The 24,662-nt window shown below is 36.8% G+C and overlaps 1 protein-coding gene, 1 non-coding gene and 2 pseudogenes across 2 annotated transcripts; 1 reads left to right on the plus strand and 3 right to left on the minus strand.

Moving 5' to 3' along the window:
* Positions 1 to 579: 579 nt before the first annotated feature.
* LOC139883105 (small nucleolar RNA R71) lies at positions 580 to 686 on the minus strand. Its single transcript, XR_011771831.1, has one exon. It is a non-coding gene; the product is annotated as a small nucleolar RNA R71 (small nucleolar RNA).
* Positions 687 to 11,810: 11,124 nt separating this feature from the next.
* Positions 11,811 to 13,339, minus strand: LOC139883104 (cytochrome P450 94A2-like; annotated as a pseudogene).
* A 3,921-nt stretch (positions 13,340 to 17,260) lies between these two features.
* On the minus strand, positions 17,261 to 19,215 carry LOC139883103 (cytochrome P450 94A2-like). Its single transcript, XM_071867325.1, has 2 exons — positions 18,466 to 19,215; positions 17,261 to 18,031 (listed from the first exon to the last, which is right to left on the minus strand). Exons 1-2 carry the CDS (start codon positions 19,213 to 19,215, stop codon positions 17,261 to 17,263), a joined length of 1,521 nt encoding a protein of 506 aa, XP_071723426.1.
* Positions 19,216 to 22,494: 3,279 nt separating this feature from the next.
* Positions 22,495 to 24,017, plus strand: LOC139883099 (cytochrome P450 94A1-like; annotated as a pseudogene).
* The last annotated feature ends 645 nt before the right edge of the window (positions 24,018 to 24,662 follow it).

Raw genomic sequence — 24,662 nt, forward strand, 5'->3', positions numbered from 1 at the left:
GAACTGATATTAAAAGTAGGGATTTTTATTGGCTCAGACTTTTGTTTTTAATTTCTGTCGTTTTACTTTTTGTCAATTTTTTTTGTAGAACAGTGCTGTGTAACAGTGTTCTTTGGAGTTTTTTCAGAAAGGAAATCTAGTAGAACCACTTGAACTCGAAAGGACTTTTCATAGAGGACAAGAGAGAATCGTGCAAGACCAATTCCTATGGCCGGCCAAGAACAACCGATGCAGGCATTTAAAATCGACAGGCTCGCCTCGAGCATTGTTTGCCCAGCAATGGATGTTAACAATTTCGAGATCAAGCCTATCATGATCACCATGCTTCAGAATGCAAGTATTTTTAGTGGACACCCATCAGAAGACCCAACTGTCCACCTCTCTAACTTTTTTAGTATCTGCAATTCTTTCAAGTGGAACAGGATGACCGATGATGCCCTCCGCCTGAGATTATTTCCGTTCTCCTTGATGGATCGATCTAAAATGTGGCTTAATTCTTTGCCTGCTAATTCAAAAACTAGATGGGATGATTTAGCAAGAAAATTTCTAAATAAATTCTTTCCTCCAGCTAAGACTAACAAGTTGAAAAACCAGATCTTGTCATTTTCTCAACAATCATTTGAGAGTTTACATGAAGCTTGGGAGAGATTTAAAGAGCTTCTGAGAAAGTACCCACATCATGGGGTACCTAAAGAGATTGTGTTGTCATCTTTCTACAATAGGTTGGATTCGTCTATTAGGCCCTTAATAGACGTAGCATCAAATGGCTCTTTTGTGTCTAAACCTTATACTGCAGGATATGCTCTGTTGGATATTATGACGTCCAATTCATGGACTAATGCAAGGGAGGCTCCGAAGAAGGTTGCGGGACTTGTAGAAGTAGATCCCATAATGTCTTTGGCTACTCAGATGGAACTGCTAGCCAAGCACGTCAAGGATTTAGGACAAGCAAATAAAGGAAATGTAAATGATGTTGCTTTCGTACCTATAGTTTGCAACGTGAGTGGGGGAGATCATGCAGACAATTATTGCCCTAATATAGAGGATGTGAACTACATGGGATATGTACGTAAGGAGGACATTAACCCCTACTCTAATACGTACAACGAGGGATGGAAGAACTACCCACATTTTGAGTGGAGAAATCAACAAGCCTCCGTTGGTCAACCTTCATTTCAAAGGCCACAAGTCCCGCTAGGTTATCGGGCTCCTAGGCCGAACAATCCTCCACCTCAGGCAAGGAAGGAGACCACTAATGATGAGCTTAAGGAGATGATGATGTCCTTTATGGCCCGAACTGAGGCCACTTATGGAGCTTCCATAAAGAATCTGGATAATCAAGTAGGGCAGCTGTCTCTTCAGATTAGTGGGAGACAACCTGGTACTTTGCCTGGAAATACTGAAGAGAATCTCGAGGATAAGAAGAACGAGAAATGTCAGGCTATAACTCTGCGTAGCGGCAAAGAGGTAAATTCTCCACCTGTTTTAGTTTCTAACAATGAAAAAGTGTTTCATGAACAGGAGATTCCTGAAAAAGAGACAGGTGAACAGGTGCAGGTCGAGAAGAGGAAGAAGCTGAACGACCGGTCAGGCAGGATGTGCTACCGGTCCCATATCCGGCCAGGTTGCAAAAACCTAAAGAGGACGGTAAGTTCAAGAATTCCTCAACTTGCTTAGACAAGTCCACGTTAATATTCCCTTGATTGATATTATTGAGGAGATGCCGGACTATGCTAAATTCATAAAGGACATGATAAGCAAGAAGAGGAAATTTCTTGACCAAGAAAAATTGCTTTAAGTGAAAATTGTTCGGATATTGTGCAAAACGAATTACCGCCTAAGCTTAATTCACCGGGTAGTTTTACTATCTCATGCAAGATCGATAATTTGTCTTTCACAAGGTCATTATGTGATTTAGGAGCTAGCATTAACCTTATGTCGTTGTATATATTTGAAAAATTGGGCTTGGGCGAGTATAGTGATACCACAATAATGCTATAATTAGTTGACTAATCCATTGTTCGCCCTGAGGGAATTTTGGAGGATGTTTTGGTGCAAGTTGGTACTTTTATTTTTCCTGCAGATTTCGTGGTGTTAGATTACGAGGCCGATCAAAATGTTGCCCTAATTCTAGGGAGACCTAACCTAAGGACTGGCCGTACCATATTCCATGTTGATGAAGGGGACATTACGATATGGTTGAATGATGAGCAGATTGTCTTCAATATCTACAAAACCATGAAATATCCAAACCATCTAGAGGAATGTTCAATGATCACTGCACTTGTTCGGAATGTCAAAGGTAAGTGTCTCAAAACTCACCCGAAGGATCCTCTTGAATTGGCTTTTATTTCCGAGGAGGATCAAGAGGATCCTGACGTTGCTTCTTTTGTCAATCTGTTGAATGTTGTGGATCTAAAATATAGGAGCTTGATGAACAATGTGCCCCTTGAATTAGGTTACAAGTGTCACAAAGCTCCTAAACCTTCTATAGAGGAACCACCTGTCTTAGAGCTTAAGCAGTTATCGAAACATCTCAAGTATGCCTTTTTAGGTGTATCTGAGACGTTACCTATTATTATTTCCGCGATACTAATACAATTTCAGGAAGACAAGTTATTGAGAGTCCTTCGAGAACACAAAGGAGCCATCGGCTGGCCGATGTCAAGAGAATCAATCCCTCATTCTGTACCCACAAAATAAAGATCGAGGATGGGTTTAAACCTTATATTGATCATCAAAGGCGTTTAAATCCCATTATGCAAGAAAATGTGAGGAGTGAGATCATCAAGTGGCTTGACGCATGTATTATCTATCCTATTTCTGATAGTGAGTGGGTAAGTCATGTGCATTGTGTTCTTAAAAAGGGTGGCATGACTGTAGTTAGGAATGAGAATAATGAGCTAATCCTAACAGTGATCAGGATTAGGGTGTGGATGTACTATAGAAGGCTGAATAAGGCTACTAGGAAGGATCATTTTCCTTTACCTTTTATTGATTAGATGCTTGACAAGCTAGCGGGCAAGAAATATTTATGCTTGCTAGATGATTTTTTTGGTTTTAATCAGGTACCTATTGTTCTCGAGGATCAGGAGAAAACCAACTTCACTTGCCCTTACGAGACCTTTGCTTTCAGAAGGCTTTCTTTTGGTCTTTGCACTGCACCCGCCACCTTTCAACAGTGCATGTTAGCGATTTTCTCTGACATGGTCGAAAAAATCATGGAGGTATTTATGGATGATTTTTCAGTCCATGGTGATAATTTCGATCAGTGTCTCGCTCATTTGAAGTTGGTTCTCGCCCGCTATGAAGAGACTAACCTGGTTTTAAACTGGAAAAAATATCATTTCATAGTGGAGGAAGGTATAGTATTGGGTCACTCTGTCTCTATAAAAGGTATTTCTGTGGATAAGGCAAAAATTGAAATCATTAAAAAATTGTCACCACCTAAAACTGTGAAAAGAGTTGGAAATTTTTTAGGGCATGCAGGCTTCTATAGGAGATTCATCAAGGAATTTTCTAAAATTTCTAAACCATTGTGCTATCTCTTAAAAAAAGATGTAAAATTTAAATTTGATGAGGCATGCATGATTGCTTTTGATGAACTGAAAAAGAGATTAATTTATGCTCTTGTTATTGTTGCTCCTGACTGGACTTTACCTTTTGAGATTATGTGTGATGCTAGTGACTATGCAGTAGGAGCTGTGCTTGGACAGCGGAAGGACAAGGTGTTCAACTCGATCTACTACGCTAGCAAAACTCTTAACGGAGCACAGGTAAATTACACAACTACTGAGAAAGAGTTGCTAGCTGTAGTGTTTGCATTTGAGAAGTTCAGGGCTTACTTGGTTAATACAAAGGTGTTAGTATACACCGACCACGCTGCAATTTGCTACCTGATGGAGAAGAAGGACGTAAAGCCAAGGTTAATCAGGTGGGTCTTGCTTCTCCAGGAATTTGATCTGGAGATAAAAGACCGAAAGGGGACAGAAAACCAAATAGCCGACCATCTCTCTCGGCTAGAAAACGGTGAGGTTGAACAGGACAAGCTAGAAATCAATGATGTCTTTTCGGACGAGCAAGTGCTCGTAGTCAATTCTTCATCGTGGTTCGCAGACTATGCGAACTACGTCGCAGGTGGTATACTGCCCTTTGATTTGTCTAACCAACAAAAGAAAAAGTTTCTCCATGATTGCATGAGTTACCTTTGGGATGGCCCCATCTTGCTGAGGAGATGCGGTGACCAACTACTTAGACGGTGTGTCTCAGAGGAGGAGTTTGATAGTACAATATACCATTGTCATTCTACACCGTATGGTGGACACTCTGGAGGACACAAGATGGCGACAAAGGTGCTTCAATGTGGTTTCTGGTGGCCCTCTTTATTCAAGGATGCACATGCTTTTGTGCAGAGATGTGACAGGTGCCAAAGAATAGGTAATATTTCAAACGGAATGAAATGTCCTTAAATTTTATCCTTGAGATCGAAATTTTTGATGTTTGGGGATCAGACTTTATGGGGCCTTTCATTCCATCTCAAGGAAACCAATACATTCTTATTATTGTTGATTATGTGTCTAAATGGGTGTAGGCAGTTGCACTTAAAACAAATGATGCTAAAGTAGTGGACAGGTTGAAGTGTCTAACAGGGAAATCAAGCGCATTCTGGAGAAAGCTGTTAGTACTACTCAGAAGGATTGGTCCATGAAGTTAGATGATGCATTATGGGCATACAGAACTGCCTTTAAAACACATATCGGTATGTCACCATATCGGTTGGTGTTTGGTAAGGCATGTCACTTACCGGTTTAGTTGGAGCACAAGATTTATTGGGCAATCAAGAAGCTCAACATGGATCTAGGAGCAGCCGACGAAAAACAGCTCCTACAACTCAATGAGTTGGAGGAGTTTCGCGATCAGTCTTATCAGAATGCTAAACTCTACAAGGAGAAAACGAAGCGGTGGCATGATAAGCGCATTATCATCCGCAATTTTGAACCAGATCAATTAGTGTTACTTGTAAATTCTCGGCTGAAGCTCTTTCTAGGTAAGTTGAAATCTAAGTGGTCCAGACCATTCAAAGTGATCACGACTAAGGATCATGGTGCGGTTGAAGTACAAGAACCGTAATCGGAACGCACATTCATGGTAAACGGGCAGCGACTTAAGCTTTATCTTGGCGGAGGTTTCGATAAACTCGAGACTTCGGTCACTTTAGCTGAGTAAATGCCCAATCTCGTCGAGTTGTAAAGACGTTAAACCAAACACTGGATAGGAGGCAACCTATCTTTTGTTCTTGTTTTTGCTTTTTTTCCTTTCTTATTATGTTTTATTTTTGGTTTTGAATAGGTATTACTAACCGGTTGTTTTGAAGTTTTGTAGAAACTTATAGATTTTCGGTGAGGCCAAGCATAACCTACGCATATGTGTGGCATTATGCGTGGAAAGACTGCTATTTGACGGAGCCACACATAAGCGTGGCGTTATGCGTGGAAAGGCAGAAAGTCCCACGCATAATACGTAGAACCTACGCATATGCGTGGGACAGCTGATTGAGGACGGGCAAAATCCACGCATATGTATGGGATTATGCGTGGCGGACCAGAACGACCCAGGCATCATGCGTGTTTTCTACGCATATGCGTGGACACAAGGAGCTGCAGGGGTAAGATGGTCATTTCACTTCAGAATGGGATTAAAACCCTAATTTCCTTCTTCTTCCCCGCTTCTCCCATTCACGCGTACACACAGCTCGACCTCTCTCGCTCTAACTCCACTCCCGTCGACCTGCTCCACCAAAATTAAGTCGTCGTTCGTCACCATCTCTTCCGTCAACCACCTATGGCACTGTTCACGATCTCTGTCGTGATCTTTCTTGCCAGAACCACCGTCAATTGATTCGTTCACTAGCTTCCTCTCGGTTTGTATTGGTTATATCTTCAATTCAAAGCTTTAATTTTGTTGAAATTCGACTTAGGTTGTAGCTGAGAATTCGGGATTATATATTAATGGATATTGTTGCTTGTGGTTGGTTGGTTTGTGTGTTTGATTGTCTATTGTCTAAAGGAATAAGAATGGCTCGTGCAAAGACTACCGCCGCCTCTACTTCTCGCCAAGGAGGCACAGGTCGATTCGTCAACGAAGATGCCAAGAATCGATTCAAGGTTCTTATGAAGAGGAGGCTTATCGTAGAGAAGGATGTGGGGAATGATGTCCAGAACTATGCTGCCATCAATGCTATTTTTGCTAATCAAAATTGGGATTGGGTCTATGATAAGGAAGGATCGGTAAACTTCACAATGGTATGCGAATTCTACGCTAACCTAAATCCTGAGAGCCAACGTAGCGAAGTATCGATTCGAGGGACATCGGTTAGCTATGATCGTAGGAGCATTAATTCTATCCTTGATGTTGAAAATTTCAACAGTGATGATGACTTACATAGGCTAGTGATAAGTTGGGATGAGCTTGCTGAGGAACTTTGTGCAAAAGTTGAGGACAATAACTGGAAAGTTTTGGGTGGTGAACGAAAGTGGATAAAAACATCTTCTTTTAAAGATATTCCTAAATTGCTTCGTCGCATTGCTGTGTCTCGGTTCATGCCGTGTTCTAACGAGAGCGAGGTCCAAAAGGACCAAGCCGAGGTTGTTTATTGCCTTCTTACAGGACGATCCATAGACGTGGGCCGACTCATTCGCAGGGAGATCATGCAAATGCCCAGTGGGAAGAACGTTGGTTTCGGAGGGTTAGTTACGGCTCTTTATCGTAGTAAGGAGGTATAGGAGCAACGGAATGACAACTTGATAACCCAAGATCTTAAACTATATTTGTGTAAAGGGATGCCTCAAGCAGGGCCTTCGAGTGCACATAATGTTGAAGATTATGTTGAGGGTGATGATGAGCCGATCAACCGGTGCATGGGGCTGCTTCTTCCCAAGGGGTTGCTCCTCCATAAGGACAATTTTATGTTGCGGAGAGCATAACCTATTCCGGTTACCTCGGACAACATTCTTACTACAACATGGCTAAACTCGAGACTCTCTTCCGGGCACGAACCGACGAGGAGCGTACAGCCGTGAGTCCTCTTCAGGCTCCTTATGAACTAGAGGAGTATTTCCAACAACGGGGAGCTAGTCCCAGTCAGTGACTGGCTTCAAGGTTAGTTGTACTAATTCATTTTTGTATTTAATTTAGTTTAGTTTGCATTTTGTGTGTTTATGTGTTTGAGTCGTATGTGTGGAATGTGGTTTGAGTTAAGAAGTTGATGGTATCGTTTGACATGCAATGTACTGAACTTGAATAAGAAAGAAATGATAGTTATGATGCATGAGTGTATTAGATGATTGTTGAAACTGAACTAATTTCATGCTATGATGCAACTGTGCTTATGGAGTAGGATTGAGATATAAAGTTTGAGTTCTGCTTTGAAAAAGTCGATGCTTTATCTCATTAAAATCTTGAAAATTGGGATTTCTCATGAGTTGAATGCAAAATGTGTCTGAATTTCTTTTGAAATGATATTTGAGTTAATACGATCTTAGGATGTGATAGAAGGCAATTAGGTTTGGGCTACTTATTACAAAAGCCACCCTATACGTGATCTTTAGCGAAACCACTTTGAGCCTAACCACTTCTTTGACTACCTTATTACAAACCAAAATCTCTCTCTATGTACTAACCAACGTCCTTGTTTTAATGTCTTATGCGTTATTGAGAGTATAATTTGGGGGTTTGTTATGTATGTGGATAGAATAAAGAAAAGATCTTGACATGCTCGTGAAAATTATTGTATTAAATTACTAAGCTCTAAAAAAAATCCGAAAATACAACAAAAAAGAAAAAAAAAAAGAGAAAAAAAATGTAAATAAAGAGCTTAATAATTATGTTCTTATAAAGTATTGGCATGGTCTAATTTGAGGAATTTTGGGTAGTATAGGTTCTCTTTGAGTGAAGGGTAGTCATTTGTATAGGTTGTTTTGGAAATCTAAAGTTTGTAATTAGGGCATCAATGGGTTGTGATGAGTGTGGCACATAAGATGTTAAGACCTTACACTGCAAAAAGCCAAATTTATCCAAACACTTGACCCTACGTTACAACCGAAAGCCAAAGACCTTCTTGATCTTATGATTGCATTGCTGCATTAGTAGAAATTGTGATGAAAGACTAGCATTTGGCATCCTCATGAACATTGCATAACTCGAATTTTATGTCGATATACTGGAACTTTTGTGCAGGGATGAACACTTTTACCGAAATAAATGTTGAGTGCACGAGTGCGTGAGGAAAAAGAATAATCTCTTGTGAGTTGTGAGCGAATTGAAAGAATTGAATATTGAGAGATTAAGTGTTCATCTAATTCATATCGTGATTTCAATTAGGAGTTCACTTTTTCATGATGCATGATTGAGGATTAGCTAGCATATATGTCATGCTTGCATTGCACAATAACGAGGTTTCGATGACTTGATGATGACTACGTTTCCATACATGTTTTAGGTTGTTTTAGGTTGTATTTCATGTTTAGATAGATTTGCACGAGTCGCATTTGTGATAAGGGATGCTTAATGAATATTTTTGGTAAGTCTTTTCCCTCATTGAGGTTTTATCGATGCCCACTCTTATCATTCTTGCTTGTTTTCTTTTTTTTGTTTCTCACTATTTTGCTCGAGGACGAGCAAAGTTCGGGTGTGGGGGTATTTGATAACGCCTAAAAACATTATCATTAACGCTCCGATTTTGTCATCGCTTTGTTCGTTCTTGTACATATAGTGCCGGCTTTTAAGTAGTTTTCTTTATTTATTAGATTTTATGTTTGTATTTTCTTTTCGAGTTGCAAACGCAGGTTTTAGGGTTATTTTTGAAGGTTTGAGGTGCATTTTTGAAGGTTTGAAGTGCATTTGGACTTAATGGATTATGCGTGCATGGACTGAAGATTCAAGACCCACGCATAACTCCACGCATATGCGTGGCAGACTAGAAAGTTCCATGCATTATGCGTGGAACTTGCGCATATCCGTGGGACAGCTGACGGCATAAAAATTAAAATCCACGCATATGCGTGGGGTTATGCGTGGACTCGACGACAAGTTTTTCTAGTTTTTTTAGGACTCGTTTTTAGCACTTAAAACCTTGTAGCTATAAATATCAAAACCCTATTATTTGTAATACATTCAGATACATAAGTTTTATTCTAAGGATCTTTTCGTCAACATTCAAGCACGGAGATTGTGACAATCGAAGCTCTTAGGTTATTTTCTTTGATCTTCTTTATGTCTCTAACCTTGTATGCTTGTTTTATGGATTCTAGCATGAACTAATTTCCTTTCTAGAGTTGATGAAGCGTTTATAATATAAGATGTTTTGAGATTAATTGTCATTCCTTTTAATTGATTCATGATTTTTACTTTTGTTAAATTGTTCTTAATGCTTTAATTTGCTTGATCATCAAATTGAATGAATGGTTATCTTAATCAAAACCTAGGAATAGTGAGATTGAGATTAGAACTTGTTTAACAAATAATTGATTGAACTTTTGTTTGATTTGTCGACGAAGGTAGGAATATAGCTAGTCGACCAATTAACCTAGCGTAGACACGAATTGAGAACTTAATGCAATTAGGATTAGTTTGAACACATTCGGAAGATATGGTCATTTAATCCTAATTAGGGGCATAAGACAAGGGTCGGAAGACACTTATGAACAATTGTGGGTATTGGGTAGTAAAATTAGAAATCAAGAGCTTGGAATTGACATAATTAATCATGCATCGAGTATTGTAAACGTGGATTCACAAAACTCTAGATTTCCACCATTAATTGTTTACATCTTGCTATTTTGTTTACATTGTCTTAGTTTAAAATTAACTCTCATAATTGGATTTTGTTTGGACAATAGCCGAATTTCAATATCTGGTACTTGGTTCATTTACTCTACGATTTCTTGAGATCGATAATCGGACTTCACAGTCCCATTACTACTTGAGGCGACACGTGTACTTGTGTGTAAGTTGTTTTAGCCCAAACATGTAACATGAGTATTTCCCCCATCAGATTAAGGCGTGATTTGTCATGTTACACAATGCCTAGTTCGGGTGCAGAATTTCTCTACAAATGGGCATATCTCGGTTGTGGTAAATTTAAAAAATCCTTTCTCCTCATCTTGTTTGGTGCGGCCTCATGGACGCTTTGACTCGAAAGAAATAGGATTGTATTTGAAAGCTCATCCCCTAGATGGCCATACCTTCATTATTTTATCATCCACCGCGCCGCATCCTGGCTAAGGCAGTAAATGAGGACTTCTGCTATTCATCCTCCCAACTCCAAAGAAATGTTGTTAATATTTTATTTTGGTCTCGAAGAATGAATTAAACTGTCTCTTGTCCCTTCGGTTAAAATATGTCCCTTCGATTATGTTAGTTACGGTCCCTTCGGTTTTGTTCGTCTTGTTTCGTCCTAATTTTTGGGCGATCTCTGATTCATTGTCCCTTCAGTTTATTATTTTTCTCTGTCCCTCGGGTATGTCTGCTGTTGGATTCATGAAAATCATGTGAAAAAGAAAAATCGAAAAGAAAAATGAAAAAGGATGTATCTGTTTGGTATTTTCAGTGTTGTGCATATCCTTGTTCTTTTTCATCGGTTTGGAATGATTTGAGTACGGAATTACGGTTCTCCTGAGATTTTGGTTGTAGTTTTCGAATGTCATGGGGTAATTAGAGTGAATGTTGCTATGTTTTTGTGGGATGAACAAATGTGAGTTGAGTTTTCTTTCCGATTATGTGACAAAAATATGTATTGATAGTTGATGATATGGTCTACTGTAAGTTGTTTTCTCCTCTGATTTGAGTGTGTGCAGGTTGAGTTCTCTGGTGTAATGCATATGGATTTTATTTTTACATGTACATACAAAGTCCACATTAACATTTACTAGCATTTCCAAAAAATAAACATTTACTAGCATTTCATGATAAATATTAGCTAGACCTTAATATTATACTCATAGACAAAAAAAATGGCAAGTTTTTGACATTAATGTATCCGAAGATGTTCCAAGGGCTTGTAAGTTTAATCATATGAAGCTTCATATCTATCTATCTATATATATATATATATGGGTAAGATGGTTTAGATTTTAGAAGAAGCCTAAAATTTTAGTGAAAAACATCCTACTAAATTAAGCCAAGTGGCCAAGTATTAAACCATTTATTAAAGGTTGATGAAATGAAACAGCTGGTGCAAGGAAAAGCTGCCGTTTCCATTAGATAAGTTAACGGAAAATTATTTCTATCCTGTCGGAACTCGGAAGTGTATCAGACCGACAATATTCCAGGCGGAGAATAAATGTGGCCAAGTATGCGACTTTGACTACAACATTGGACGACATGTCTTCAACAGCTAACAAATGTAATAATAGAAAGCCATTTATGCGATAGTACATATAGTACTGTAGTATTTACCAAGTGTAAATGTAGAAATTAGTGTCAATTAATTTAGTTATTCTATAATAGATGGGATACGACGGCTATCGAGGGGTTGCCAGAGTACATGAGAATATGGTGCTGAGCTATACATACGTCGGTCAGTAGCGTATGGTAAACTCGGAAGCTCTGATTATCTCGGGAAACAGTAGACTAGCCTACAACTCGGTGAGCTGTTACACAAGCCTACACAACTCGAAATTGTCTTAAACAATCCTACAATTCGGAACCTCTGTTTGTTTGTATGTAGGCAAAAAACGAATCAGAACGTATGAACAGTTTTATTTCTTTACTTTACAAGATGGACAATAATAATAATATAATCACTATTCTCATCATGTATTCCTCTCTTCAATCCTGACCGGAAACCCACCTTTCATCTTACCAGTCATATTAACAACAAACTCCGGTTCAACCCCTTCCGGAATAGCCGAAACCACCCGAAACCGCCGTAAGACACCAGCCATCACCCTCTTCATTTGCAAGAATGCCATTTCCTTCCCTAAACAAATCCTAGGCCCTGCCTGGAAAGCTGAGAAAGTATACGAATCTCTCGCTAGGAAATTCCATTTTCCACCTTCACCATCACCACCGCCACTCTCCTTCGCTTCCAGCCACCTCTCCGGCTTAAAATCCCGGCAATCCGATCCCCAAATATTCTCCATCCTCCCCATTGCAAAAGGATGATATGACACTAATGCCCCTTTCTTCACACGTGTCCCATCTGGTAACACATCGGCTTCCACTGCCCGTTTGCCGTCAACCGGAACCGGTGGGTACAGCCTTATAGCTTCGCAAATCGCCGAGTGGCCGTAAACCATGAGTTTAGCTTCATCGTAAACGGAAAGTTGGGAGCTTTTTGCGTCTAATTCGTTCAATTCGTTTAGTATTTCGTTTTCGACGAGTGGGTTTTTGTCGAGCAGCCAGAAGAACCAGGTAAGTGCCGCCGACGTCGTGTCACGACCGGCGAGGATAAAGCTAATGACTATATCCGTCACAAAGTCCTCGTCGGCGTGACCTGAAGTCAAGAATCTTGACAGGAGGTCAATGGATTGGCTAGATGAATTCTTCTTCAGCTCCAATTTCTTTTCCCTCACAATCTTCTTGGCAATTTCCCGAACTTGAGAGACTGATTTCTTCAATTGTTTCTCAGATCCTACACCCAATAATCTCTTAATCTTCCAAGTTATGCTGAAAAATGATCTGAATCGTTCAGAACTTTTCACGACGGCGTCTTCGAAAGCTCTGGCAAACTCTGCATCGGGTAGACAAGTTCCCAGATACTCAGGATCGTAGCCGAAAGCAATCCTGCAAATATTATCAAACGCAAATCTCTGGAGAATGTCTTGCAAGTCAATAACAGTCTTATCCTTAGCTGCAGCAGACAGGAAAGGGATCAAACGATCCTTAAGCTCAGTGTCCACCACAAGTTCGACGAAATTCTTCAGAGAATTTGTGTTGAACGCGTGACTGGAAACCTGTCTCTGGAACTTCCAGGTCTGGCCGTCGGCGTTAAAGATGCCGTTTCCGAGGAAATCAAACATGATGTGATGAAAGGTTGAACCTTTAACATAGTTATGGAAGTGGGACTTAAGTATGTGCTGAACATTTGCAGGATTTGCAGTAAAGATCTGTTGGGAACCGAAAAATAGAGGCAGGGTGAAGGTGCCGGTGGGTGTTTTAAGAAGGATATCGGATGTAAACTGCACACGCCGGTGTATATTTGCTTTGGCGGCGAAATAGGAACCGATTATTGGGTAGGATTTTGGGAGGTAGTCATTATGAGATCTGAATTGGTGATGAAGAAGATGATAATTGAGATAATGAGAATCAGAATTGAGATTGAGAGTGGTAGTACTAACATGGTGGTTGAATGTTGTGTGTTTATCGTTTGTTTTTTGAGGAATGTTGTGTGTTTATCGTTTGTTGGAATTGGATGGAATGGAAGTTTGCCAATTTATTGAGCTCCTGTGTGAATACAAACATTTGAGGTGGCATGTTCTGAGTTGCATGGTGTTCATCTTCTGATCATAACCAAGTGTCTTGAAGAAGATATATCTTATATATAATAGAGATTTTTTCAATTTGTTTTAATCGTAAATTTTATTGTAAAATTAACATTCGACACATGACATTTTATTAACGAATAGTAATTTAATACATGTATTTAAGAATTTTGAGTTTAATTAGGAATCAAGTTATAATTTTAAGTCAATGATATTATTTATTTTTCGTATTCTAATTAGAAAATCAAAAAACAATAAAAATATAATGATTTCTAATAATATTCTACCAATTATTTTTTCTTAATATAATAATTTTATTCCTAATCAATTTTCTATTTATTATTTAAAAAATTATTTCTAATAAAATTCATGTATTCTTTTTTTCTATTTCTAATTAAAATGGAAACATCTTCTTCTTTTTTATTCAAGCGGGCATATTATTGAAGCAATTATTCCTAATTAAATTATAATATATATTTTATTTTTTCTAATTTTTTTAAATTATAATTCCTCATAAAAATCCGTTATATTTTTTTCTATTCTTAATTAAAGCGGACAAATATTATTTTTCAAATAATAGGAACAACTAAATCGATTAGATGTAATTATAAATTTTATTATAAAATCAAATCTTGATATCTAACTTTACCTTTTACTATGTTTATTAATTTTTAAAATAAAATAAATTTTAAATTTAATAGAATTGTAGATTTTGAAATCAAATCAAAATAATTATAACTGATATAAATTAAAATAATTTTTTTATGATATAATATTTTACATAAATTTAATAATATTTAATAAAAATAATTATTATATATTTTTTATATATAATAATTATTTAAATTATTAATTTTTAAATATAGAGACTTACCATCCAACGGATTTACCGACTAATATTTAGAAAAGCTAAAAAAAAAATATTAATATACACAAAAATAATTATTTATAACATCGGAGTTTAGAGGATGCGATTCGGTTATAGTAAGCCTTGCTGAAACATAGTGGCATAGTGCCAATCAAAGCTATTCCCACGTACGAATTCGGTATCATTTAATTTTGGATGATACACTATAAAACTTTGTCCCCAAATTTCTAATAGGGTTAGATGAGGAATTCATGGCAGCAAGCACTCAGGTTTTTAGGGTGGTGTTGGAGGGGAATTGTCGATTGTTAATAGCTGAACTGTTGTCTCAGAATCGAAGTTTCATTGGCACAGGCTTATTGATTGATAAGATGTAACTATTTAGTTTGAAGTTTGATTTTTATTCTTTTTTTTTTTTGTTTATATTAGTGAGGAGAATAAGCTAGCTCAGTCTAGCAAAATTTTACTTTAGTTCAACCTTATTTTTAGTTTGTTTTCAATATGTAAGTTTTGGATTGGTGTAGCCAATATTGATCGTTTGTACGGTTTATTGCTGATTATAAAAAAGAGATTTTAAACTCTTTCCAAACCAAGATCATATGATCTCTCTCTCTCTTTTTTTTTTTTTTTGAACTCTTTCCAACCCAAGATCATATGATTTATTTGTGTGGTCTTAACTTAACTGAAATTACGTCGAAAAAACTTAACTGAGATTAATCAATGATGATGTACATAATTACAGTATGTCACTATTTTAATCTAGTATTCAATCGCGACATGTCCCTCGACTTTTGATAAAAATACAATCCAGTTCACATATTTTATTAGTGTACGATTACGACATGTCCCCACCATGATCCAATAATCAAATAAAGTTTTTAATAATCAAAATAAAGAATAAATAAAATCCGTCATCCGTGACTTATACGGTCGTCGGTCTGTAATCACAAATTTCAAAAAAAAAATTCATCACTCCAAGCCAAACTCAATATTACTAAAAAAAGTTATCAATTGATCTAATCTCCACCATGTGTATGTGCCAACGAGATTACGTTTTTTATGTGACACGTTAGTTTATAAGAAATTTCATAGTACATTAGAGTGAATGAATAGAATTTCTTATTTTTAAATGAGTTTAATAATGAACATATTTTTCTATTTTATTGGTCTCAACAAGCTATCTTCTATTATTTATCTAACTTTATTTATTATATAAAAAAAAATTAATTAAGTATTCATATATTGGAGTGTAGAAGTTGTTTTGTTGATAATTTTTTTAATTTTTTCTCTTCCCACCCAATTGTTGATAAGGTGAAGAGAGAATCGTAAATAAAAAAATTTAAAAAAAAATTGAATCGATGGTGCTCTAATCTTTATTCATGACGTATGCAATCACGTACTAATATAAAGTTTCTTTATTAGTAGCACTAGCAGCTAATAACTTTCAAAAAAGATAGTATACATTCCCTTTCTTGTCAAAAAAAGAAAAGAGAAGGAGATTTAAATTTCCTTCCTTTATTTATAAAAATAAAATTTGGGCTCCATGGGTTCATAATCATATACATGATACAAACATATATATACTTCATCGGGCTCGAATTAATTTATCCCATATCTATAGCCCATTTATTCATGTGGGTCAGTGGACTAACAAAATTAACATGTGGTCACTTAAATTTTGGCCCGTTTAACGACTTGGTGCTAATACCACCGTTAACTATCCGAAACGATGCCACATGGCAAATATCGAGCTGACGTGTTATAAACCAATCCGAGCCAAACCAACCAAGATAAGCCGACGGGGAAAGGGAAAACCGAGCCGTGTAGAGGTAATCGTCGAAGCCGTTCAAGAGACTTGGCCACAGCTATGGCAATCTTTGTACAAACCAGCTACGCGCCACGTAGGCAATTTTTAACGACGTTAACGGAAAGAGGTCAAATGTCAATCATCATAATAACACGAGGGATGAACGATGAAACTCATATACATACATACATGCATGCATGCATGATGAGCTAGAGAGAGGAGAAATTCTCGAGGTAGATGGGTAGATGGATGAATAATTAAAGTCAATGATAGTCAATAAACCAATAAAAAAATGATAAATTTTTGGACTTGACTTAGCAAATATTTTTCGTAGGTATTTTTTTCTTATCGTCATTTCAGATATCTAACATGTCTATTTTGTATTCAAAGATCGTGCATTTGATTATATTATTTTAATTATTATTTTGAAAAAAAAAACATTTTTATGGAAAGAAATAGACATGTTAAATACATATGAAAATGTATGTACCTGAATTTTCAAAAAACATTTTGAGTATAGCTTCTCATATTAATTTCTTGAATTTTCAGAGGTCCCAAACCCAGTCACATAAATAAGACTTGTGTCATTACCTTTTCTCCTCCTTAATTGTAGTTGAATAATATTGCTTGCTTTTCTGCCTTCCACGTGTTAATTGCCTAACCACCCAGACAGGCCATGCTATTTCAACAAATCAATTTAATTCATATCTAATTTACTTAGAAGTTAGAATTATTTCAAAAAAAAAATTTACTTTGAATATCATAAAAAAAAAAAAAACTAATTTACTTTGAAACTTAAAAGGAAAATTAAGAAGACGACATAATTTACAGGACAGCTAGAGTGATATAATTTTGTAATTATTTTAACTGATTTAATTATCATAAATTCATTTCATCAATTCAAATAAAATAAAGTACATACGTAAATATTACTACCTCTGTATACATATTTTTCATCCCAAAAGATCACACTTCCACTTATTAAATATATTAATTTTTCAATAAATTTAAAAGATAAAAACATCATCCAAAATAGAGGGAGTAATTTTTATCTTTTGTACTACGGCGACGACGACGGACAAGATGACATTTCTTAAGTAAGGATTTTCAATGTGTCCTTTCCTCAATCCTAACAGGAAATCCATTCTTCATCTTGGTAGTCAAAAGTCCAAAAAATTCCGGTCCATCGCCTTCTTTAAACGCCGGGACAACCTTAAACCGGTTCAAAACTCCGGCCACGACTCTCTTCATCTGCAAAAAAGCCATCTCCCTCCCCAAACAAACCCTAGGCCCTGCCTGGAAAACCGGATAAGTATATTGATCTCTTGCGACGAAATTCCATTTCTTATTCTCTCCTCCATTCTCATTTTCAGCCTTCTTTAGCCACCTCTCGGGCTTGTAAGCCGCCCAATCCGAGCCCCACAACATCTCAATCCTCCCCATTGCATAAATGTTAAACATGGCCCTGTACCCCTTCTTTATTATTGTGCCGTCTGGCCATACGTCGTCGTTTTGAGCATCTTTGGAGTCGACCGGTACCGGCGGATACAATCTCATTGTCTCACACAAGGCTGCGTGTGTATAAACCATGTCCTTCACTTCCTCGTATATCGGCATACCGGATTTTTCTCCAATTTCGGTCAAGATTTCTTTTTCGACATGAGGATTGGTATATACTTGCCAAAAAAACCATGTTAATGCCGCCGACGTAGTGTCTCGGCCGGCTACTATGAAACTGATCACAACATCCGTCACAAAGTCTTCGTCTGAATGGCCGGAAGTCAAGAATCTTGATAAAAGGTCCATTGACTCAATACTATTTTTCTCTTTAAGCTCTTTCGATTTTTCCCTCACCATGTGCTTTGCATAATCATTTACCTGTAACAGTGAATTCAAGAAGCTATCTCATTTACTTATTACACATGCACATTATGAATCATATATATTACTCCCTCCAATATCTTCAAATAAATGGCTTCAAATATATGACGTTTTAATTTTTTAAATTCATCTAAAATTTAATATATATTTAGACAAAAATTAAAAATACAAAACGACATCTATTAAAAGACGATATAGCAGTCACAAATTATATCACATAAATTATTTTTTATGGTATTTCACATAAAAATATTTTACTTGTATATATGATATACTAAATACTAATACTTCAATTGAATATTAATGATCGTTTTTACGGAGTTTAAATAGTCAAAACCTCTTTTTTTAAGTATTCCTACCTTATCCGGCCCTTACTTTACTAAATTTTAATAGCATGCTTACTCTAGTCCACTATATATTTTTGTGCGTACCTTTTTTGCAGCGACGCGTAGTCGTCTCTCATCTCCGACATTGAGCAACCGTTTAACCTTCCAAATTATCGGGAAAAGTCCCCGGAGTCTCTCCGTACACACCATTACACAATAATCAAAGGCCTCTGCAAACTCCGATTTCGGCAAAGATGGCAATAAGCACTCAGGATCGAAACCGAAAGCAATCTTACAAATATTGTCAAATGCAAAACGCTGAAGAATATCTTGTAGATCAAGAACTCTATTATTTTTGGCCGCATCGGCGAATAAAGGAATCAATCTTTCATTAAGCTCGGTATCCACGACGGTCTCGACAAACTTTCGTAAAGATTTAGTGTTAAATTCGTGGCTAGCGACCTGTCTCTGGAACTTCCATGTCTGACCATCAGCGTTAAAGATCCCATTTCCTAGGAAATCCTGGAGGGCATGTCGGAAAACGTCGCCTTTCGGATAATTGTCGAATCGGGTCTTGAGAATGTGTTGTACGTTAGCGGGATTGGCCGTCATTACCTGGTGAAAGCCGGGTACGTAGAAATAGAAAGTGGCGGACGGAGATCTTTGAAGGACAGAAGCTGTCCATCGAGTAAGGTTGTCTCTGTTCTTTAATAAAGGAATAATTGAGCCGATAATCGGATAGCTTTTCGGGACGCCATCGTCGATGGTGGATTGTTTCTTAGATTTTGCAAAGATGAAGATGAAGATCAGGGGGAGAAGAAAGAGTGGGAGTGAGATTGTTAGCTGAAGCAACATTGTTTTTGTTTGGATTAGTTTGTCTTTCGACTTTGCTTTATGTAATTTGTTCTTGTTGTGTTATTGATTGATTGGCTTGAGACTATTTATAGGAAAGTGTTCTCACCCGATAAGACAAACAAAAAATGATTGTAACTTAAAAAGAACAATTAACCATATCAAATGAAGAAGAGATAAAGTAACCAGAAGAAAATATTGGAAATAATAAAGGATGATGTGTATGTATTTTGTACATAAATATCTATTTATAGGTTTAGAAAAGATTACATAAGATAATGAATAAGAATATTTTATAGATATCCATAAAATAAATGTGTTCATAACAGTAACAATTATTTTTCTGAAATTACTCTCTTCATTTCATATTAATTATTCGTTTTGATTTTTAAAATGAATGTATGTAGACATAATATTAATATGGAATGAAGAAAATATTTTTTTTTCAAACAAGACAGGAAAAAGATATTATGAAAATGATGGTGGAAATAACTCGTGTTAGTTATCGATAAATATTATTAGATAAAACCCTAACCTCTATATTATCGAAAACGTTAACTTGATCATTCTATCATAATATAATAAATCTTGTGGCTATATCGAGTATCTCGCTTGACACTTCGTTACAATCAAAGAAATTAACTGCTACAACTGGAATTGTGCTAATTCTAAACGATACGAAAACATTGAGCAACAAACTTCGTCCGGAAGTTGGGAAGATGAATGAATTTTCCAGTGATATATATCCACTCAATCATATTTAAATACTTTAATTTTTGATTAAATAGATACTTTAATTTTAATAATAGTACTACGTAATATCTCTATATTAAGTATAGTCTCAACGTTGATTAATTTTTGACCGATCTACGACAAAATTCAAATTATCATGGGAGAACTTTAATATTTTTAAATGATTCAGAATGATATTCAAATGATACCAGTATAGTATTGTCGTAGTTCTTTTTATTTTAAGATAATGTTCGACAAAATATATTATGGCAAATTAAATAGAGACATGTGTGTGGGTATCCATCATTGTTATTTTTTTAGAATAAGTATCTGTCATTACTGCAAATATCTTTGGGAGAACACTCCTAACGAACCCTTCAGATGCTCAAAATACGCGAGCATTTTGCTACCATTTTTTTTAAAAAATCTAAGTATCCGCCGTTACTAGTGTTAGACTTAGAGGCGTATACTCATATTTTTTTTGTGGACCGAAAAAAAAAAACGACTTTCTTGTAAGGATATAAAAGTAATTATGTTTTTGTGTAATGATCGACTTTTACATTTAATGTCAACAAAAGCAATAAAAACTTGCAACAAAACTTTTGCAAATAATTATAGAGTCAGAGTATTGAAAACTATGGTTTTGCTGTGTGAAGATAATTAGTGTTAGATTTAAGAAAAACGGTATAGTGAAAATAGTATAAGGATCCAAGTGTAAGAATACATAAAGTTAAAGGACTCTGGAGTTAGCTGGCTCACTATCTAACAGTAAAAAAGAGTTTCTAGAAGGCAATAACTTAACAGGTCAAGTACAGTGACAGTGACAATGTACATCCCGTTAAAACCTTTTGAGAGTAAATGTGGATCAGTAACTTTGGAATTTGGAGGCGGTAAATCATTTTGAGGGGATTACGTCATTACTGATGTGGGATTGATAGATTTTCCTTTTTTCGAAAGTCGAATACAATTTCCATTTCATTTCAAAATAGTTATGTTTTGTTTTTTAATAGCATATACAATTAATAAATATAATAAAAATAATTTTTAAAATAATTTTCTTTTTAAATTATGTACGTTATTTTGTTTAATTTGGAGAAATTTAAACTTTTTTTTTTAAAAAAAATATCTAATTAATTAGACATGTCATGGAGCCGTAACACCTTCCTACTGCTACCATACCTATTTAAAAATCTAGAGTTAAACTGGGGTCTACAATAATGTGAAACCAGAGTATGTCCCACGAATGTGAGATGTATGCTCTGACGACATAGCTGATGTCATCACGTAGCAAGTTTCTTGAAACCAAACATCTAGATTTCTGGATCAGGAGGAGTATGTTCTTCGAACATGTCTATTTCGGGTAGAGACCAGAGTATAGGAGCTATTGAAATTGGGCTTAGCCCAAAGAAAGTCAATTTTCCAAGTGGGCTAAACCCACTGAATTCTCAAGACTTATCCAAACACACTTGAACCTCCACCAGTTGCACATCCGGCCAGAGCCCAAAGTCTGCTTTTCTTTAACAATTCGATCCAAAAGGAAGTCAATTAGCTATGCATGAATCATTTAATTAGTCAAAATGAAACTTTCGTCAACTTACTAGAAAATGTGTGAATAAAAAAAGACAAAACTACCCCCCCTCCATGCTTAGATAAATTTTAGACACATATCAACTATTAATTAATGAGTTTCGTATTTGAATTTTATGTGTGTGCGCCTTATGTTGCCGTGACTTAGTAATTTTAATGCGATTAAAAGTTTCAGACTTGAATAGTTTCAAATTAAGTTCGCGATGCGACGACATCTTTCCGACTATCTTAATTATTGGATCTACATGTATGATTGAACACTGACCACAGAGTTTTTTTTAGTGCGTTATAGTCATGTAGGTTGAATACGGAAGCTGGACAATAAATATAGATATCGAGTTCTGAAAATTCGAACTTGCTTAATTATAATTAAGAAGTTTGAGTTTTCAAAATTCGAAATTTTGCAAACTCGATCTTTGAATTTAATCTGATTAAATGACGAAATCAAGGGTAATGATGGTTTAATGATGAAATTCGAGTATTCAAAACTCGACTTTATTTTTCGTTTTGTTAATAACCCACTAACCCACTAATCAACTATTAAGAACGAAGATCGAGTTTTCTGAACTCGACCTCTTTATTTCTGTCTACATCACCGTAATCACCACATATTATGTCTATCCATTAAAATGAGTCATTATTAATATAATTAATTCATTTTTTTTCTATTTGTATAGACCGTAGATCGAATCTCCTACGCATGACGTTTAACCACCAAGTATTTTTTAGCCCACCAACGATTTGCAGTTTACTTTTATTCTTTTAATTCTTCGTGTGTGTCACAAAAGATACTGCAATCGATTTGCAGCAATTATTTTTTTCATTGTCTACACCACGTTATAGTTTAAAGATTTATTTAATACTACTTCTGTCTTCTGATATTAAAAAAAAAAAAAAATAGCTTGGAAAGTTGTTTTATACCTTGCGTATACATCTCTGATCTTATTGCACGCAATCGAAAACATGTTGATCCAGCTATTCTTAACTTCACTTCCCATTTTAATTCTCTCTACAATCTTCATCGTTACGAGAACTTCAAAAAAATCAAAACCCGCCATTAATGTTCCTCCAAGAAACTACCCACTTATTGGTAATAGTTTCGCCATCTTTAAAAACAGAGCTAAAACCGTTCATTGGTTCTCTTCCTGGTTACCAAACACACCTTCGTTGACTTACGAACTCCGTTTCCTCAATGGCACCACCAGTATCATCACGGCAAACCCCGTTAATGTTCAACACATCCTCAGGACAAGATTCGATAACTACCCGAAAGGCGAATATGTTAGCCAAACTCTCCAGGATTTCCTTGGACACGGAATCTTTAATGCCGACGGCGAGACTTGGAAGTCCCAGAGAAAACTTGCGAGTCACGAATTCAATACCAAGTCTCTGCGAAAATTCGTCGAACAGGTGGTGGACACTGAGCTGAATGAGAGATTGATCCCGATGTTAGTTGATGCTGCGATTAATAATAAAGTGATCGATTTGCAAGATGTCCTGCAACGATTTGCGTTCGATAATATCTGTAGGATCTCATTTGGGTATGATCCGAAATGTCTGACTCCGTCTTTACCGGAGTCGGAGTTCGGAAATGCGTTTGAGGATTGTGTGAGATTATCTTCTATGAGGTTTAGAACACTTTTCCCATTTATCTGGAAAATTAAACGTGCTTTCAACTTGGGATCGGAGAGACAATTGCGAGAAGCAGCACAATTGGTGCGCGAATTCGCCAGGAATATGGTTAGGGAGAAGAAGAACGAGCTGAGAGACAAATCGGAACTCGAATCCGTCGACCTTTTGTCAAGATTCTTGGCTTCCGGTCACTCAGACGAAGACTATGTCATAGATGTAGTCGTCAGTTTCATAATTGCCGGCCGGGATACGACCTCGGCAGCCTTAACATGGTTCTTCTGGCTACTCTCCGGCTACCCTGACGCGGAAAACCAAATCCTAACGGAAATAAACGAGAAATCTGATTCTCCGATTTACGAGGAAGTGAAGGACATGGCTTATACACACGCAGCCTTATGTGAGACCATGAGATTTTATCCGCCTGTGCCGGTAGACATCAAAGAAGCCCAAACGACGACGTTTTGCCAGACGGAACAGTTGTGAAGAAAGGACAAAGAGTGGTCTATCACGTTTTCACGATGGGGAGGCTGGAGAGGATCTGGGGTCCTGATTGGGCAGAGTTCAAGCCAGAAAGGTGGTTGCAGAAAATTGAAGAAGAAGAAGAAGGAAACAAGAAATGGAGTTTCGTTTCGAGAGATCCCTATTCATATCCGGTTTTCCAGGCAGGGCCTAGGATTTGTTTGGGAAAAGAAATGGCCTTTTTACAGATGAAGAGGGTGGTGGCTGGTGTTGTGCGACGATTTAAGGTGGTGCCTGCTTTTAAAGAAGGAAAAGAGGAGCCGTTGTTTGTCGGTTTCCTTTCCGGGAAGATGAAAGGTGGTTTTCCAGTGAGGATTCAAGAAAGGAACATATGATCAAGTCTTATATGACTTTTTTTTTTTTATCTAATATAATGTCAATTACCTACAAACTTGTAAAAGTTTCCAAACTCCCTTTCTTGTCGCTTCTCAGTTATTGTAATTTCTAAGTTCGCTCCTTAGAAGTCGAATCTTTATCTTCAAGTTTGAGGAAATTTTTTAATTATTGGGGTGGTTTGTTGAAATTTGGATATGGAACACACAATTGATTGAGAGAAACTAGCTTGTTATTGATTTTCAACTAAGAAATTACAAAGCTTTGTTGTTGTATTTATACTACAAGTTCTATTCTAATGAAAAACAATTAGTACAAACTATCAAATCCATTGCCATCATGCTTCCCATGTGATTACAATCAAAGCCATGCTAGGGATGGTAATACCATGCTTAGAATGACTAGGAGTGGTTGTGGTGGATTGTGATGGCAAAGGGAATCCAAGAAAGAAGAAGAAGACTGTTGCTTGTGCTGCAAGTCATTTCTGCTGTGCAAGTTGAGTTGCTGTGCTGAGTTGCTTGTGCTGCAAGTCATCTCTGCTGTGCTGAATTTTGGGCTGAGCGGAAGGAGAGAACCTTGGGTCGAGACGGAGAAAAGAGTGGGCCGAGGCCCAAATTTTAACATGGTTTGCCGGTTACTGTAATCTG

The sequence above is a fragment of the Rutidosis leptorrhynchoides genome, unplaced genomic scaffold, assembly GCF_046630445.1.
Source record: "Rutidosis leptorrhynchoides isolate AG116_Rl617_1_P2 unplaced genomic scaffold, CSIRO_AGI_Rlap_v1 contig354, whole genome shotgun sequence".
Lineage (NCBI taxonomy): Eukaryota > Viridiplantae > Streptophyta > Magnoliopsida > Asterales > Asteraceae > Rutidosis > Rutidosis leptorrhynchoides.

Bases quoted from the DNA above. Each gene is read 5' to 3' on its own strand.
- LOC139883103 (XM_071867325.1), bottom strand. From the start codon at position 19,215: ATGTTGCTTCAGCTAACAATCTCACTCCCACTCTTTCTTCTCCCCCTG. The intron at 18,032-18,465 runs GTACGCACAAAA...TCACTGTTACAG, and splicing joins TACGCGTCGCTGCAAAAAAG to GTAAATGATTATGCAAAGCA.